The sequence below is a fragment of the Ptychodera flava genome, chromosome 5, assembly GCF_041260155.1.
Source record: "Ptychodera flava strain L36383 chromosome 5, AS_Pfla_20210202, whole genome shotgun sequence".
NCBI lineage: Eukaryota > Metazoa > Hemichordata > Enteropneusta > Ptychoderidae > Ptychodera > Ptychodera flava.
Genome location: NC_091932.1, coordinates 21,805,407 through 21,822,672, shown reverse-complemented (window position 1 = coordinate 21,822,672; position 17,266 = coordinate 21,805,407). Strand labels below are relative to the sequence as shown.

Here is a 17,266-nt window from a genome sequence, read left to right as displayed (position 1 = left end):
AAACAAGTTACAAATTGATTAGTACAAAATCTTGATAAAAACAAGAAATCAAGAGAAAAAGACACAATACACTACACAGAAAAGTCAGTGTAATTATATCGATGTGAGAAAAGAAGCAACATTTTAAAACGATGTACAGAATCCCGAAATATGTCTGTAATATATCCATATGAATTAAAGAGTGCAAAGAGCGACGGTAATTCGAAGACCCGTATCGTCTCCAGTCGTTCACCATGGGTTTATGGTTGTCATATTATATCGTTGGCAAACCACGTGATGTGAGTTTCGTCAGTCGACATTGCAAAATAGATAAGAAAATCAACACGATAAAGAGAGCATATAAAATCGTTATCGGATTGTCTGTCGCCGGCCATATTTCTGTGTCAGCTAATTATGCTTTTCTGGTCTTGCATGTGATAATGATCACTGTATATTAAAGGCTCACTAGCAGCATTTTTTAGCGTTATTTTTGTGTTTTACTTCCAAACTAAAAAAAATTTAATGGGAATGTACTCATTGAGGGGTGTTTATACAGGTAGAATAAACTGTCCACTGGGACTAAATGTGCAATTTTGAGCAAGGTAAATAATAAATGTTTGCCAAAACATAAAATGGCGCCCTCATGCAAATAAACTAAAAGCACAGTACGCAGTGCATATATGCATTGGAATCTTCACAGAAACAACAGAGTAGTCCAATATAATGCATGTGCCGAATGTTTTCCACTGGGACACCATATGCTATGTTTTCTTTGTAATATTACCATTTTTTAAAAATGGCGGGAAATCAAAATACCTTTAAAATTTAAATTTACATGTCCAATTTTTAAGTGGTAAAAGACTATATCCTTTAAATCTGTAGAATTTAGAGAAAACCAGAGAAAATAGAAAGCCTTTTTCAGGTCGACAACTTTCAAGAGTTACAGCTTCAGCGGCTTTGAGTGGATGTGAAATTTTGCTAAAATAAAAAAAATCCCAAAATTAGTGTAGAGTACAAATGCCTACACTTTAGCGACAGCATAAATTCCAGGGCAGAGGTTATTGTTACAATCGGTCCGTTGTGTTTACTTATTTGTTCCTCATTGATTAGACCAAGTCAGCCTCTCCAATTTTGTGTTGGCGAAAATATATCCAAGTATTATTGGTCAACGTGCACGTAAGCAGAAATCTCCTATATGCAGCCTGTTGTCTACTTATGCATTACTTACGTTGTACTTGATTTGTATTCATTAGAGTGTTCATCAAAACACGTCATACAATCAAAATATATAGAAAATTTTCAACATCTATCTTTACCCTGCCAGTCTGCCACTACCAGAAAGTGAATGTTACTGGTTAAAGGGGATGACTTGGATAGATGTAAGGTAGAAATAAAAACATTATGTATAAGGAAAACGGCTGTGCGAATGAAAATAGTTGATTAAACCTTACGGTTCTACCCACTCATCGATATTTGCATTTTCCACATGTCGTGCCTACATTAGCAGTAACAGGAGCATTCCCTTTCCAGCTCCAACACAAAAGCCAGCTTGACAGAGTTGAAACGTAGTTGTGCTGTTGTTTGTTTTCCTCAGTGCTGTCTTTACGTAACTTGGTTTTGTCTGTTTGAACAAACGCAAGCCCGAACAAACGCAGGCATTTTATCCACAGCAATGGAAATATTTGGCCGCAAGGGGCTGAAGAAGTGCTGAGTCATGTTTGTCCAAACACTGTCTGAAGTGTAAATTCGCATTTTTGTTGCATGCTGGAAGCAAATTCCTTACCCGAAATAGTTGACTTACATGGGAAATATTGACTTACACATAGTTTAACCCTTTGCATGCCAAAGCATAGACAGTAGAGGGGGGGGGGGGAACTGTCTATCAGTTACTGTCACGGTTGACTGTCTACCAAAGTCAAGTTTTTGTCGTCTTCTTATAGAATAAAAGCTGATTTTTTCAATCCAGACAGTTTGCCTCAAGATTTTTAGCCAAAATTTTATTAAAAAACTGTAGCCAATGAAAATTTATGTCTCTCTGGTCCAAAATGATCAAAATAATGACAGAAAATACATACAAATCGGTAAATGTAGATGGGAAAAATTATTGCTTAAAGGGTCAAGTAAAACATTTAGAGAGGCATTTAACTAAATCACGCGTTAATTTTTACAGAGAACTGACGCAAGAAGAAGAGGAAGGCGAAGAAGAACTCGAGCCAAAATATTTCAGATTCACACTCTTTGGCATTTATAAACAAACGCGTTTGCCTCATTCAATTTCACGGCAGCGGTCAGTGTTGAATGCCAGATCGAGGTCGTGACGTGTCCCACCTCCAACAGGCATGTGATAATACCTGGAATGGAATGGAACCATTCCATTTTGGAATGGTTCCAAATTGGAATGGAATGGTTCCAAATTGGAGTGGAATGGTTCCAAATTGGAATGATTCCAAATTGGAAATTCCAAATTGGAATTTCCAAATTGGAATTTCCAGTACAGATGTCACAATTGGAAAAGGGGGCTTCTCCAAAATTTGTAGAATTTTGAAAAGTAGATGTGTTGTTGCAAAGCTATTGCTTGATCGGCATTTACAGTTAATTCATGTTGACAGGCTTTCTAAGGGGCAGAGGGGTCATTCGTCCTGTTTAGGTAAGAACATTTCGATTTTGAGGTGGGGATTCAGAGAATGATAATTTGTTAATCACTCAATGAGCAAAAAAATAATAATTTTGCTTATTCCAAAACTGAAAGTTTTAAGAGGTGAATTTTTCGTTAAGAAAACAGGCTGACTCACACTTTGGAAACACAATCCCACTATGATTGGGAAAAAAATTGTTCACACAATATTTCCTCGCAACCCTTCTGCAAATCACATGGTTCTCCCCTTTGAATTGTCTCTGTGTGTGTGGTATCTTTGTTAGGGGTAGACCATTTGATATCCTTGGGGAGGGCTTGGAAGATTTGGGGGAAAAATTATCACGAGAGGTTGCGTTTTAAAAAAAATTCCTACCAAGAATTGCAGAAAAATAAAATAGATACGAAGGAAAAAATTATGCACATACAGTTACTTTAAGTCTCAAGTTTCTGCTTAAAATATTTGGCACAGCATTTTATAATATTTGTAATTTTTGGCATGCCTTGGGTGCACCAATTTTATAGTATCTTTCAATGTCCATATGCCATGACATGCTTTTAGCATGCTACCCGGAACAAACCTTATTACTAACAGCAGGTTGTAGTTTTCTTACAGATTTAGACCTCGGTGACTTTTTATTATCTCCCTCAGTAATTTTGCTGTGTTAAAGGATGCTTCTGTTTTCTTTCCAACTTTCCAGCATTCTGAAGCAGATGCTGTTTGCCTATATTCCATGTAAACTTTGTGCTGTTTTAAAGTTCTCTCCCAGAACTCTTTTTCATGTCATATGAAGAACAACATCTTAACAGAAAGAACAGCAAATATTGTCACTTTAAATCGCCCATGTGCACAAGAAAAAAAATCATGCCCAAATTCACATATACACAGTCAAAAAAAAATTCCTTGTTAAACAGGGACTAAAAAAATAAACATCCCAGGGTCAATGTTCCAAGGCCCAACGGAATATCAAATGGTCCAACCCTTAGTATAGCAACGTATCTTATGACAATCAGCCCTTGTAACAGTTTTGTATGACTGATAATTCTTAAAGAGTACCTGATACAAATCTTTTGTACAAACGTCTGTTAATCACGAAATCAGTGTTTTTCCACCTGTCTAAATCGGTAATATGCACTCAGGTATATACTGAAATAATTAAATGATAGCATATCTAATTACATAGTTTAGAAAAGATACATTACAGAATAAACGTATTCTTGTATGTTTAATAATGTGATTCAGAAAGATTAAAATGGAGATCATTGCTCCACTCTAGGCAGAAATGTTTATTTCATTTCCTGCAGAGTAAAGTCTGAATTATAACATTTTGCAAGGTACCTTTTCTAAATTATGCAGACTTGCTTATGCATTTCATCGAGATAAATTTGTGACCATCTTCCTTCAAAGAGTAATTTTTGCATGATATTCTGATCTACAGTGCAGGACTTTTTATTTTACAATCGTGTGTCATTTAAGTCTTTATCATCTCTTGTGTAATACGACATGGTGATGATAAGACCGCCATCTGATAAATGTGCAGGTGTCATATATTGTTGATAGCCAGGATGCAGAGAGTTCAATTCATTGAATATTTCCTGTCTCTAACATAACAGTCAATAAATGTTCAAGAAAGTACCTCAAGTTGCTACCAATCACTCACTGAACTGTGGCAAGTCAATCAGCATTATGTGATGATGTGATAATTTAACCCCACCAGTTACACTTGTACAGGGTGATTCTATCAAGAATCACTATCGTGTGCCCTGATTGTATGTGGAGAGCCAAGGAGATGTTTGTGTCAGTATCAGTTTATCATCCAATCAATTACTGCTACCCAGGGAGGATCGTCTGGAAAAATTCTGAGAGTAAAGTAGCTTTCCTATTTGAATAGACTGTCATCGTCATAGCAACAGGATGGACTTCAGACTGCAACATTAGACTATATATGAATGTAAGCTAAGCGTGGGACCCCAGACAACAGGCATTACATAATTTAATCAATTACATGAACTTTAGTATAGTGGATGAACTGTATTGTGCACCTGGACATTCTATCGGTTTAATCAGGAACTGTGACCAGAGATGGGTAGAAGAAACTATCACAGGATTTAAGACAGGGTTCAGAGAGGTGAAAATAGATATTGCCTATGCCACCAATTTGTTCTTGGCCATCCCTGAAATACTTTCTTTTAGTCCTTCCAACAATAACAAGATTTCTAGGAGCTGATGATTTCAAAATAAAGGAAAATGAGTGCAACTTCACACATCGTTTTCTACCTTGGTTAATGATGTGGTATATTGAATCGATCAAAGTGGTTTTGTGATGATAGGACTGCCATCTGATGAATTTGAAGGTGTCAAGGATTGTTGATTTCCTGTCTCTAACATAAGTGTCAATACTTGTAAATGTCCAAGAAAGTATTTTGCTACCAATCACCAATTTCAGCCATAATATTGAACAGACCAGAAGACACATAATGTTAGCTTTACTTTGTCATAAGTATTTTCTAAACTTTGTTAAGTTTAGAACCGATTGAGATTAGAGATGCTATCAGTTAATTATTGCAGTATATACAGGTGCATATTAACAGATATAGGCAGGTGGAAATTAAACACTGGTTTCGTGATCAACACAAAGTTCGTACTGAAAATTTACAAATTACTTTTTTTGAGAATTGTACCGGTATGTCTCATGCGACTATTTCAAGAGCTATTAGTCACAAGATAATTTACTAACAAAGACACAACATGCTTATAATTTTACCACTTGGGGAGAACCATGTGATCTATGGAAGGGATGGGAGGGAAATAGCAATACACTACAGTAGACCATCAGGGCTATGGAAGGCAAGGATACTGTAAAGGGAATACTAGGACTCAGCGAATTTGCGCGATTGAACTACAACTCGGTCAAATTATTAAATGATAGCATCTCTAACCTTCATCAGTTCTAAACTTTACAAAGTTTACAAAATGTATGTTACAAGTTAAAACTACCCTTTAGATAGACGTCTTCTTGTCTGTATTTGATTTGTCAAGAGTACAATGGCGACTATTGCTCCATTCTAAGCGGAAATATTCATGTCATTTCCTGCAGAATATGTACACTAGGTGCAGTGTGAAGTCTGAATTATAACATTTTGTAAGGTGCATTTTCAGTATCGCTAGATATTTCATTTAAGATTTAAACTTAGGATGGGGTCCAGGTTGGGAGAGTAGGGAATGAGACAGGTGGCTTAAACAACAAAGTATTATGATTGTGTTAATCGTAAAATCAGTGTTATTCAGTGTTCTACATGCATTGATCTCTGTAGAGTGCAATTATGAAAAGTAATAGCATCTTGTAATCTAAATCTGTTCGACATGTTCATAGCGTAGAGAAGGTTTCAGAAAAGAGATTTCTCAATCAAAAAGTAAAACTACAGTGTAAATGTGTCTCCTTGTCTGTTCTGTGGCATTGTAGTTCAAGAAGAAATGAAATAGTCAAAGCTCTTCTACAAACAAGTGTGTGGAAATCTCAAATTCATTATCTGTATGATCTGTGTTATCGACAGGTGCATTGCTGTTTTTTTATCTGTTTAATTAGGTATGAACTTCTGAATTTCAAAGAAATTCTACCCAAGTTCTTATATGCCGAAGAGTGCATTGTTCAGTGTTTTCATCTTTTGTCTAATATGCATGATATGATAACAAGGTGGTGACAAGAGGATGGCGGGATAATTTGCAGGGCGTCTAGGGTGGTAGATTGGAAAATCAACATACTGCACGCAGATTCGGTTGGTCTCGCATCAACTTATAAGCAAAAAAAGTGATTGTGCATAAGCTTAATATTGTGATCATCGTTGAAGGACTTCAACTTCACAATCTTGAATCGTTTCAGTCATTTTTTATCCATTGTGTAATGTGACAATTTGACATGGTGGTGAAGAGACTGTCCACCTACATCCTATTATGAACCACTATTGCTACAGTTTAATTATAGATTCCAGGTTCCACCACTCTGTGTTGGGGGCTAGAGAATATAAGCTGCACGCTTTAATAGCAAAGTGACATTCTGATTGCCACTGTTGTACCTTTATCCTTTTGGTGGTTGTGTATGTTTACAAACTTGTTGACATATTTTTTTCCCAACCCCGGACACAAACCACATGGTTCTCTGAGCTTCCTCACCTTTGGCCCTCAGTGTGCCCATTCTTTGTAATTCCCTCAGTGTGCACATTCTTTGTAATTAAATTATGTTACGAGTAGCAGCGATGTGTGAATGAAGATTCTCGATATAGTTACATAACCTGCAATCAGGATGTAGGCCAGCTGGCCATTGGTGCAGATGCTGTCTAATTCATTAGCCTCAGACACAAAGCTAGTGAACCCTGGACCCTGCAATCACATCGTCACACTATGCTGATTGACTGGCAAAAACTCAGTGAGTGATTGGTAGCAAGATACTTTCTTGGACATTTATTGGCAGTTATGTTAGAGACAGGAATATTCAATGAATTGAACTCTCTGCAATCCTGGCTATCAACAATCCTTGACACCTGCACATTTATCAGATGATGGTCTTATCATCACTACGCCAAATTACACAAGAGATGAAAAAGATTTAAATGACGATTGTGAAATGAGAAGTCCTGCGCTGTAGATCAGAATATCATAAATTACTTTTTGAAGGAAGATGGTCACTACTTTATCTCAATGAAATGCATAAGCAAGTTTGCATTGATTTAGAAAGAGTACCTTGCAAAATGTTATAATTCAGACTTTACTCTGCAACTGATGATAACACACGTTCTGCAGGAAATGAAATGAATATTTCCGCTTAGTATTGAGCAATGGTCGCCATTTTCCTTTTTCTAAATCACATTATTAATAAGATGAGAAGACGTCTAAAGGACAGGTTTACTTTATAATGTATATTTTCTAAACTTTGTTAAGTTTAGAACCGAAGAGATGCTATCATTTAATTATTTCAGTATATATTACCAGTGCATGTTACAGATTTAGACAGGTGGAAAAAAAGCTCACTTCGTGATTAACACAAAGTTTGTACTAAAGATTTGGATCAGTTACTCTTTAAGAATTATCAGTCACAAAGAGCTAATCGTCATAAGATGATTTCCTAAGGGTTGGACTATTTGATATTCTGAGGGGGGCTTGGAAGATTGACCGTGTGACGCTTTTCTGTCCCTGCTTCACCAGGAATTATTTATTTTTGACTGTGTCTGTGTGCATTTGCACATCTTTTTTCACTCTGCCATTCAAAAGAATTTTTCTTGTGCACATGGGCACTCTAAAATGCCAATATTTGCCATTCTGTTTGTGTAAGATGCTGTTCTTCATATGGCAAACAGCAACTGCCAGGTTTAGCCAATGGAGCTATTAATTGAAAAAGCTATCCCGGGAGCAATAGTTTGAGGTGAGCGGAAGATTAAATTTTGCTTGGGTAGGGGACATATTTTTGCTCGCAGGGAGCAGATTTTAGTTTTTTGTCAGGCAGGGCAGATATTGGTTGATTGGCCTTGGGACCAGATAATGTTTTTACAGAGCAGGGGAGCTTTAAAAATTCACAATGGGGAGGGGAAACAGGCAAAAATGTGTGGGGAGTTCGTATAAATGAAATTTGAGTATGGGAGGGTAAGGCAAAAAATTGTCACTTGGGGGCAAACTATGAAAAGCTAATTAATTACCTCAAGGACTTAAAATTAGTCAGTTCACATTATTTGTCCTGAACAATATCTCTTATCATAATAAGGACCCCTTTAAAAGTGCATTGTTCGTTGGCCGCACCTGATCTGCTTCAGAAAGCTGGAAAGTTGGAAAGAACATAGAAGCATCCTTTACTACAACAAAATTACTGATGGAGACAAATTAGAACTCATGGAGGGCTCAATCTGTCAGAAAACCACTATCTGCTGTTAGTGACGTATTAGGATAAAAGCATGTCATGGCTTATCGACATTTAAAGATATTATAAAGTTGATGTGCCCAGAGCATGCCAAAAATTACAGAAATTATAAAATTGGGTGCCCGAAGGGTGCGCCAAAAATTTTAAGGAGAGACTTAAAGTTACTGTATATGCATTATTTTTTCCTTCATATCTGCGGGCAATCATTTTATTTTTTCTGCCATCCTTGGCAGTAATTTTTTTCAAAGGCAGCCTCTTTGAATAATCCCCCCCAATTTTCAAAGCCCTCTCCCCAGGATATCAAATGGTTCACCCCTAACAAAAATAGCACACACAGAGCTTTTAAAAGGGGGTGAACCATGTGATTTGTGGAAGGGGTGGGAGGAAATATTGCGTGAACAAGTTTTTCCTCCATCATGGTAGGATTGTTTCCAAAGTCTAAGTCAGTCTGTTTTCTTAATGTGAAATTCATCAGCTGGAACTTTCAGTTTCAGACTAAAGCAAAATTAATAATTTTTTGCTCCTTGGGTGATTAACAAATTTTCATTCTCTGAATCGCCCATCCCAAAATCAAATGGTACTTACATAAACAGTACGAATGAACCCTGTGCTCCTAAGGAAGCTTGTCAGCTTGAATTAAATGTATATGCCTATGGAGCAATAACTTTGCAACAACAACATCTACTTTTCAAAATTCTACAAATTTTGGAGAAGCCCCCTTTTTCAATTGTGACATCTGTACTGGAAATTCCAATTTGGAATTTCCAATTTGGAATTTCCAATTTGGAATCATTCCAATTTGGAACCATTCCACTCCAATTTGGAACCATTCCATTCCAATTTGGAACCATTCCAAAATGGAATGGTTCCATTCCATTCCAGGTATTATCACATGCCCCACCTCCAACAACCTGTCATTCGATAAACAGGTCATTCGAACTCGGCGTCGTGCTTGCAGACCCTGCATCGAATCATCTCCACAGGAAAGGTTATCGGCAACAGTCGGCATGGCCAAGTATACTTTGTCATACTTCAACATCAGAGCACGTGCAGAAGTCTCGAGGTTCGTGCTAGCTTTTGCTGGTATTGAGTATGAGGATCGGAGAATCAACCAAAGTGACTGGCCCAGCGAAAAACAGTCAGGCAGTAAGTCTCTCAGTGCATTGAGAATTATGTAATACCACGCGCTAGTCAACTACCATATGAATGGTATTTTTCCGGGATATTTTTCCCGTTATGTGCAGCAGAGACCGTTACTTTTTTTCAGCATTGAAGTAGTCACTTGATTCACGGAATACTACAAAAAATGAATAGGCACGACTCCCATGCTGTTTCCGACTTCAAATCGTTTTATTGAAGCTAAATATAGGTCGTGCAGCAAATGTGTACAGACCTGTTTAATTATTTATAAAGGGTCGATAATTTTGCTTGTACAGGGTAAGTGACAGAATGCGTGAATTCTAGTGGCATAGTGCCCTCTCTGGACTTGACTAAAGTTGATTCACGATTGCCTGTCGTGTACGACAATGGTATTTAAGGGCAAGCCTTCAATCTTCAGGCTGGTTCCTTGTAATATATATATATATATATATATATATATATATATATATATATATATATATATATATATATATATATATATATATATATATATATATATATATATAATATATATATATTTACACACACAAAATGTATACAATGTGCCCTCCCGGTTATCACCATAATGGCTTTATGGCAACCTCTGAGCTTTGGCACAGAGAGTACATCGAGTATATATATATATATATACTCTCCGTATTATATATATATATATATATATATATATATATATATTATAAAGAGCTTATATGGTAAGTTGGGGGTGTCTGTATGCATGTATGTCAGTCAACATCAAAACCTCAAAAACCGCAGAATCTACAATATTTGATGTACAGGTGCACCCAGGGGTTGAGATGTGAATTCGTTCAAACGAACATGTTTCAAAAATATGCAAAATGCTAGATTTGATTGAACCTTTCGTATCCACATTCCTTAAGATGACTTAAATTAGATTTGCTCATTTAATGTGGTGAAATTATTTTGCATTTTGGGGCAATTTTTCCCAATTTTAGTCAAAAGTTTTTGCTCTGAAAACGCTTGTCCGATTGTTTTTAAACTTGGTATGCATGGTCCTAGGGGCGACCTTAGTTGAGTGTTTTAAAATTGTGAATTTTTTGTTTTTATTTTGGAGACAATTCTACCAATTTTGGTCAAAAATCATCTCCTGTGAATGTGCTTGTCGGTTTGCTTTGAAACTCGGCATTCATGATCTTAGAGGTGACGTCTCTCAGATGTGTTCAAATTGTGGTGATATGTTTATATTTGTATTTTTGCAACAATATTTCCCTTTTTTGTCAAAAAAATCATCTCTGAAATCACTATTCCGATTGCTTTGAAACTTGGTATGCATGTTCCTAGGGGAAAAGCCAAATATCTAATTCTTGAATTCCCAGACAAACTTGAGATACCCTGCACATTTCACCTATGTATTTCTCGTGTAGATGTATGCTCAACCATAATGTTCAGAAGTCAATGAGGTGCAAACTTGCATAGAAATACCGGACTGGTAGGCTTGGCGAACATAACTTTCAGCTATGTTTTTCACTGGAGGAGTAAAATGCCGCTTGAAAAATAAATCGGAAGTGGACTTTGCTGTCTTGTTTTGTTTTTATCTTACTTCGTGAAATGTTTGTAGAACTTCTAAGGGCAGGGCTGGCTGTCAAGCATACCTGCGCTCCAAATCATCGGGAACGCCTTAATAATAGAAAATCCTTTGCTTTTAGGAAGAATTGCAAGTACCATATGTGGTGTAAGGTTTAATGCTCCCATTGTCTAAAGCTTTTGAGAAGGGTGCAGTTACGCCGACCGCAGTAAGAAAATATTCGGCTAACTATACATTGTATCTTGCTCCACTGTGCTGTTGGCGCCATATGCAAATGTTGTAGTTCCACATCACTTATTATGCCATGAAACAGGCAACTAGCGCTGTTTTAAGTTCAGCTGATATGAAGTGTAATATTACAGATAATAATATGCAACGCCTTTGCTCTGAAAATGAAGACGTGGGAGGAAACTATGTTTTGACAAACAATGCATGATTTCAGGAAACGGAAATATGGAGGCATCGTCCTTTTGATCGACAAATTTGAAACAGGTGACAGTATACCTTTAACGTCATAAATATTCACCATTGCAGGATATCCCTTCAATAGGCTGCCAACACTTGAAGTCGATGGAGCAGTGTTAAGTGAGAGTTGTACCGTTGCTAGATTCCTGGCAAGAAAGCATGGTAAGTATTAATATCTGCGTGCCTGTCTATCTATTGTCAACCTGTCTGTTTATCTGTAAGCCTGTCTTTATGTATGTATGTATGTATGTATGTATGTATGTATGTATGTATGTATGTATGTATCTATCTATCTATCTATCTATCTATCTATCTATCTATCTATCTATCTATCTATCTATCTATCTATCTATCTATGCATAAATGCATGCATTCATGTATATGCATGGCATGCGTGCTGCATGTCTGTCTGTCTGTTTGTTTGTCTGTCTCGATGTAAGCGTGGCCGTATCTCAATATGTCAAAGCACATTTTCTGATCGTACCTCGCAACTCCACCGTGTAAACTGTTATAGGTGTGTGCGTGTGTGTGCCTGTCTACTTCACTGTTGATTGATTGTCGTGACGTCACATGCATTCATTCTGCAATCTATTAATCTAACCATTTTGGTTCCAATCCAGCCCACGGATATCTAGGCTATGAGCTGCCTGACTGTAAACTGAATATCACTCCGTAGCCGCCGCTAGGGGTCTATGGTTATATTCGGCTATCTAGCGTCATGATCGTTTAATTGCTATCGTTGCCATTGCTATCTCTATCGTCCTGCATTCCCCAACACGTTTCTATATTTAGGGTTCAGTCTTCAAACGAACTATTTTGGTCCAATAGTCATCGACTGTTTCCCCGAAATTACCGATATTTGTCAGAATCCTAGATTTGGGATGGGCCATTTTATCACCACTTATATCTTTACATCAGCGTCACAAGATATACGCACCGACAGATATAAACACGCCATTGCTCGTAATTACGATCTGGTAGCGTACATGTAGTCTATCTGTTCTGCTTCATTAACTACACTGAAAACAGAAACACTCCAGATATGGTGTTTAAAATTATTTTGTAATGTTTGTAATATGTAGTTTCTTGTTCTGCTCTCAAAATCACGTTGAAATACCTAGAATTCAGCGTGTTTAACATTCATTGTTCTCGTTAATCACCCCTGATCTACTTCGGGTTTTGCTCGCGTAATCTTTGCTGAGTCACAGTGATTGAGTGAATATTCAATTTCAAAATCAAAAAACTTATCTAAACTCTCGTTTGATATTATTTGTACTGCGGCGGGCTGTACTCGAGGTAAAAGATCTAGAACTTTATTTATTTAATTGAACTTTGACTGCTATGACTCGGCAAAAACTTAATAAGCAAAGTCACTGCCAACATATTTGAGCGGGTGTTCGTTGACAACTGGGCGGAAACACTGGCACACTGTATGCCATGCGTTGAGTTTACATGTCCACGGTCCGTGGTTGAGGCACTCCGACATGCCAAACGGTTTATATTGGGTGCAATGCATTTAAGGTAGAACGCATCTCGGGGACAGATATTCGGGCATTCAAATTTTATCAATTTTCTTCTGACCTACCACTTGTGGGGGCTCATTTTGAAGCTCTTGGCGAAAGAAAAGTTTTCACCGTCTTAGTTTTTCGAAAATCGAAAATTTTATTTTTTCCCATAGAGTTAACACAGGGATGGCGGCCATTTTGAATTTCAAATATCGAGAAATCGCAAGTTATTTGTCTCTCTAGTGCCAAAGTTTGCACGGTGACCCCTGATTTTTATTCTTGCTTCGGTAAGAGAATGGTTGAAAGTTTCACTGAGGACAGTTTGAGCAAAAGTTTAAGTCTTTCACTTTCGAGGTACATATTTAAGGGGTCAGAGTATGACATGTACTCAGTATCTAGAAATGAAAAAAGATATAGATATTATAAAACGCTACAGCTGATGTCAGAGTCCCTGTAATTCTGTTTAACGCCTTTTCGTTTAAAAAAAGGTTTATATGCCGACGACGCGCTGAGCCAGGCACGGATTGACATGGTGGCTGACGTGGTGGATGACATCTATTCGAAACTACAAGCCATGTTTTTGGAGAAAGATGAAGCCAAGAAAAAGGAAATGATGGATAAAAACTACGGAGAATACTTTCCAAATCTGCTGAAATGTTTGGAAAAACTCCTGGTCCAGAACCAAGGTGGCGACGGATATTTTGTCGGCGATAAGGTAAAGACAGATTTTCTGAGAATTTCTTGGAATGCGCCTCAGCGACCGACAAATGTTACAACTCCTAAACTTTTACAATTTTCTTACAATTCTCTTTTGGTCTACCACTTGTTGGGGCTCATTTTGAAGCTCTTGGAGAATGCAAAATTTCCGGCGGCTTATTTTCGAGAAAATCGAAAATTTTAATTTTTCTAGGGGCCGAGTTGGTGGCCAATTTGTACTTCATGAGTCGGTAAATATTGGCTTATTTGTTTCTCTAATTCCAAAACAAGTGTATGGTAAACGTTTTATAGTCCGAATATTCTACCTTGGATTATCATCTTATTTTCTCAGATATACCTCAAATTCTAGTAATTCCAAGCGATATAAGCATTTGCTACATAATGTTATATTGATTGATTTGTGACTTTATGGACAAGCAAAATTAGCAGACATCACTTCATTTAAAATTGTCGGCATTCTTTGAAAAGTCATTTTGCTAAGAAAACGGTTTACTAAGAAGTCATAAAGAGAGCACTGTGGTTCTTTTGTTCTTTGTATGCAAGACAAATGTGTATTTGCACAATGTTCACTATCTTTTTGCATAGAGTAGGTCACATTGTAGTTAATAAAACGCCTCATCATACAGTATCGAATGTCACGCGCATGTAATAATAACTTGTTGACGACATAACGGGTCGCAAAGTCATGATTTTACTGAACTATTTTCATCGTTTTATTTATGTTTATTTATTTATTTATTCATATGTATACCGGTTAATTCCCTCAGTCACAAATGTACTGATTTCCAGCAACGATAAGTGTAAAATAAAACAAAATAAAATAAAATATTGAAATAAATAAAACTCAAAACACATCAAAGGGAATAAAAGACAAAACACATAACACGATAGAGAAATTAAAATCTTGGGAACTTTGGGATTAAAAAATGATAAAATAACGTGTTTTACACAGGAAATCGTTGGTTTTTTAAAAGAAATTTATATTATAATATATATATATATATATATATATATATATATATATATATACATATATATACACAATATATATATATATTATATATAATATATATATATATATATATATATATATATTATATATATATATATAACACACAAAAAAAATGTATACAATGTGCCCTCCCGGTTATCACCATAATGGCTATATCGCAACCTCTGAACTTGGGCACAGAGAGTGTATATATATATAGAGAGAGAGAGAGAGAGAGAGAGAGAGAGAGAGAGAGAGAGAGAGAGAGAGAGAGAGAATGAATCAAGGCGTCCTTTGATGGCCAAAGTCGTACTATATTTCATCGTCTATTATGGAAATAACGCCATGATCGTCATTTGCACTGAGACAAAATATTGAAGTGAAAACTATGAAAGAGAAGCATGTCATAAAAGTATCAGTGCCCAAAGCAACGGACTATGTGCCGTCGAGGAAGGACCCTCATGATGTCGGGCGAATGGTCACCAGCCCACGCACATATCCCTTGTTTGGGCAATTTTATTGTTTTATTCTGTTCAACTCGCTCTTTCAGTGCCAGTCCGTACTACTATTGATATTGGTATGTACGTCCACCATTTAGAATTGTAGTTTTATTATAAAATCATGAACATGATTAAAAAAATAGTTGCACGGCCATCGGCCTCGAATGAACTTGCTGGAAAGCAAACAGCGAGTCACTTTATGGAACATGTGTAAACAAACCAACAAACAAACACTCCTTGAAAGATAGGATCGCCATGTATACTTATGTAACGTATTTAAAAACAAACTGATAGAGAGCAATAGATAATTTCACGCAAATACCTTTAAAGTGATTGCAGTTTGCTTCTGCTCTCTACAAATCCCCAAATCTTCTATTTGTATACTCACCTTTGGCAAGTTATCTCTATAACTCTCTCAGTTTTGTATATGTGTACACACAATTCGGACCATCGCATCACTAGGCGTCGTGTGTGCGTAGTCATCATTTGCGATTCGTTAGTGATAAAGCCACGAGCCAGTGCATATCTACGGGTAAATACATGTATAAATTATTATACATTTTTATTTTGCCTCAATATGCGTAAGAATAAACGTTTCTGGTCCCAGCTCAGGTGAACGCGCGTCGTACATGAAAATCACACGGAAAGAATATAGAAAATGAAAACTCATTGATAACTGGTGACAGGGATTTGACATCGAGACAGTCATTATTTGTTGATTTCGTGACACGATACATGTTTGTATAATACGTGTCCATATGTAGTCTCACTCAAAGCCCCTACTGGTTCACTTCACAGCTTCTAATCTCTGAGAGCCATAGATACAACGAATTGGCCCTCGACGATCTGAGTCAAGCATCCTTCATATGAGATCATGTAATATGAGGCAGGAACGTTGCAACATCAGTTCATTCAAAATCAGGGCACAAGAACGCCACACTGCATAGAGAATAAGAAACTGAGAATATAGATTTAACATATATTTTTCGGTTGACAAGTTGTCTCCGGCAGGGAGCAGACGCAGTTATTACATTCTCTTTCCTAACAGGGAAACTCTGAGCGTAGGTAGATCTCGACAACTCCATCCAATAGGAACGGAACGCGCCCTCAAACGGCCGAGTTTTCCGCTTACAATGATTGTGCCATGCAGTTTAAATTTTTACTTTTGCCTTTGCTTACATCTAGGTTACTTTGGCTGATCTTTCCTTCACTGCAATAACGTACAATCTGGTCGAGTGGAAGTCTGATGTCTTCAAGGATTGTCCAAAACTAGCAGCTTTGAAGACAAGGGTTGAAAAACTACCTCGTATCGCGGAATGGATGAAGAAAAGACCCGAGACTCCATTTTAGGAATAAAGAATGCATAGATTTGGATAAAATAATCATGCAAGGAATGCATAGATTTGCAGATAATAATCATGTGAAACATTATTAGAGACACTATTGCGAACTCGACCACAGTTTTTTTTATGTCCGCTTTATAACATGAATAAGAAAACACTCACATAATGAAATAAATACTTGCTATGCACCAAGTGTGAGAATGAAATCGTCTATTTATCACACCATAGAGGTAGTCCTTTCCTACCTCCATGACCACACACCCAAGTGCAAACATCCACAGCGTCAACCATTGTCGCTCTCCCTCTCTGCCGTCTTACCCTGGCAGGTAAGAGTTTAAATCTGCACCATGAGTAGAATGCAACCTCTGCCCTGCTTTCCCCAACAGTTCCATCTTCTCCTACAGATACGCACAGAGCCATATATAATACATAATAACGAATAAAATAACCTAGAACTATGACTCTGGAGTGAAATATTACAGCTTGAGGGCGTTTTTCATGTTATCCAGAAGTGCATGAGGCTG

At 37.0% G+C, this 17,266-nt stretch overlaps 1 protein-coding gene across 1 annotated transcript; it reads left to right on the top strand.

The window, feature by feature from the left end:
* The first annotated feature begins 9,422 nt into the window (after nucleotides 1-9,422).
* LOC139133254 (hematopoietic prostaglandin D synthase-like) lies at nucleotides 9,423-16,934 on the top strand. Its single transcript, XM_070699767.1, has 4 exons — nucleotides 9,423-9,663; nucleotides 11,756-11,848; nucleotides 13,680-13,906; nucleotides 16,585-16,934. Exons 1-4 carry the CDS (start codon nucleotides 9,525-9,527, stop codon nucleotides 16,747-16,749), a joined length of 624 nt encoding a protein of 207 aa, XP_070555868.1. The 5' UTR covers nucleotides 9,423-9,524; the 3' UTR covers nucleotides 16,750-16,934.
* Nucleotides 16,935-17,266: the final 332 nt, after the last annotated feature.

Coding starts and splice junctions, on each gene's coding strand:
- LOC139133254 (XM_070699767.1), top strand. CDS start 9,525: ATGGCCAAGTATACTTTGTCATACTTCAACATCAGAGCACGTGCAGAA. Junction 9,664..11,755: donor CAGCGAAAAACAGTCAGGCA/GTAAGTCTCTCA, acceptor TCACCATTGCAG/GATATCCCTTCAATAGGCTG. Junction 13,907..16,584: donor GATATTTTGTCGGCGATAAG/GTAAAGACAGAT, acceptor GCTTACATCTAG/GTTACTTTGGCTGATCTTTC.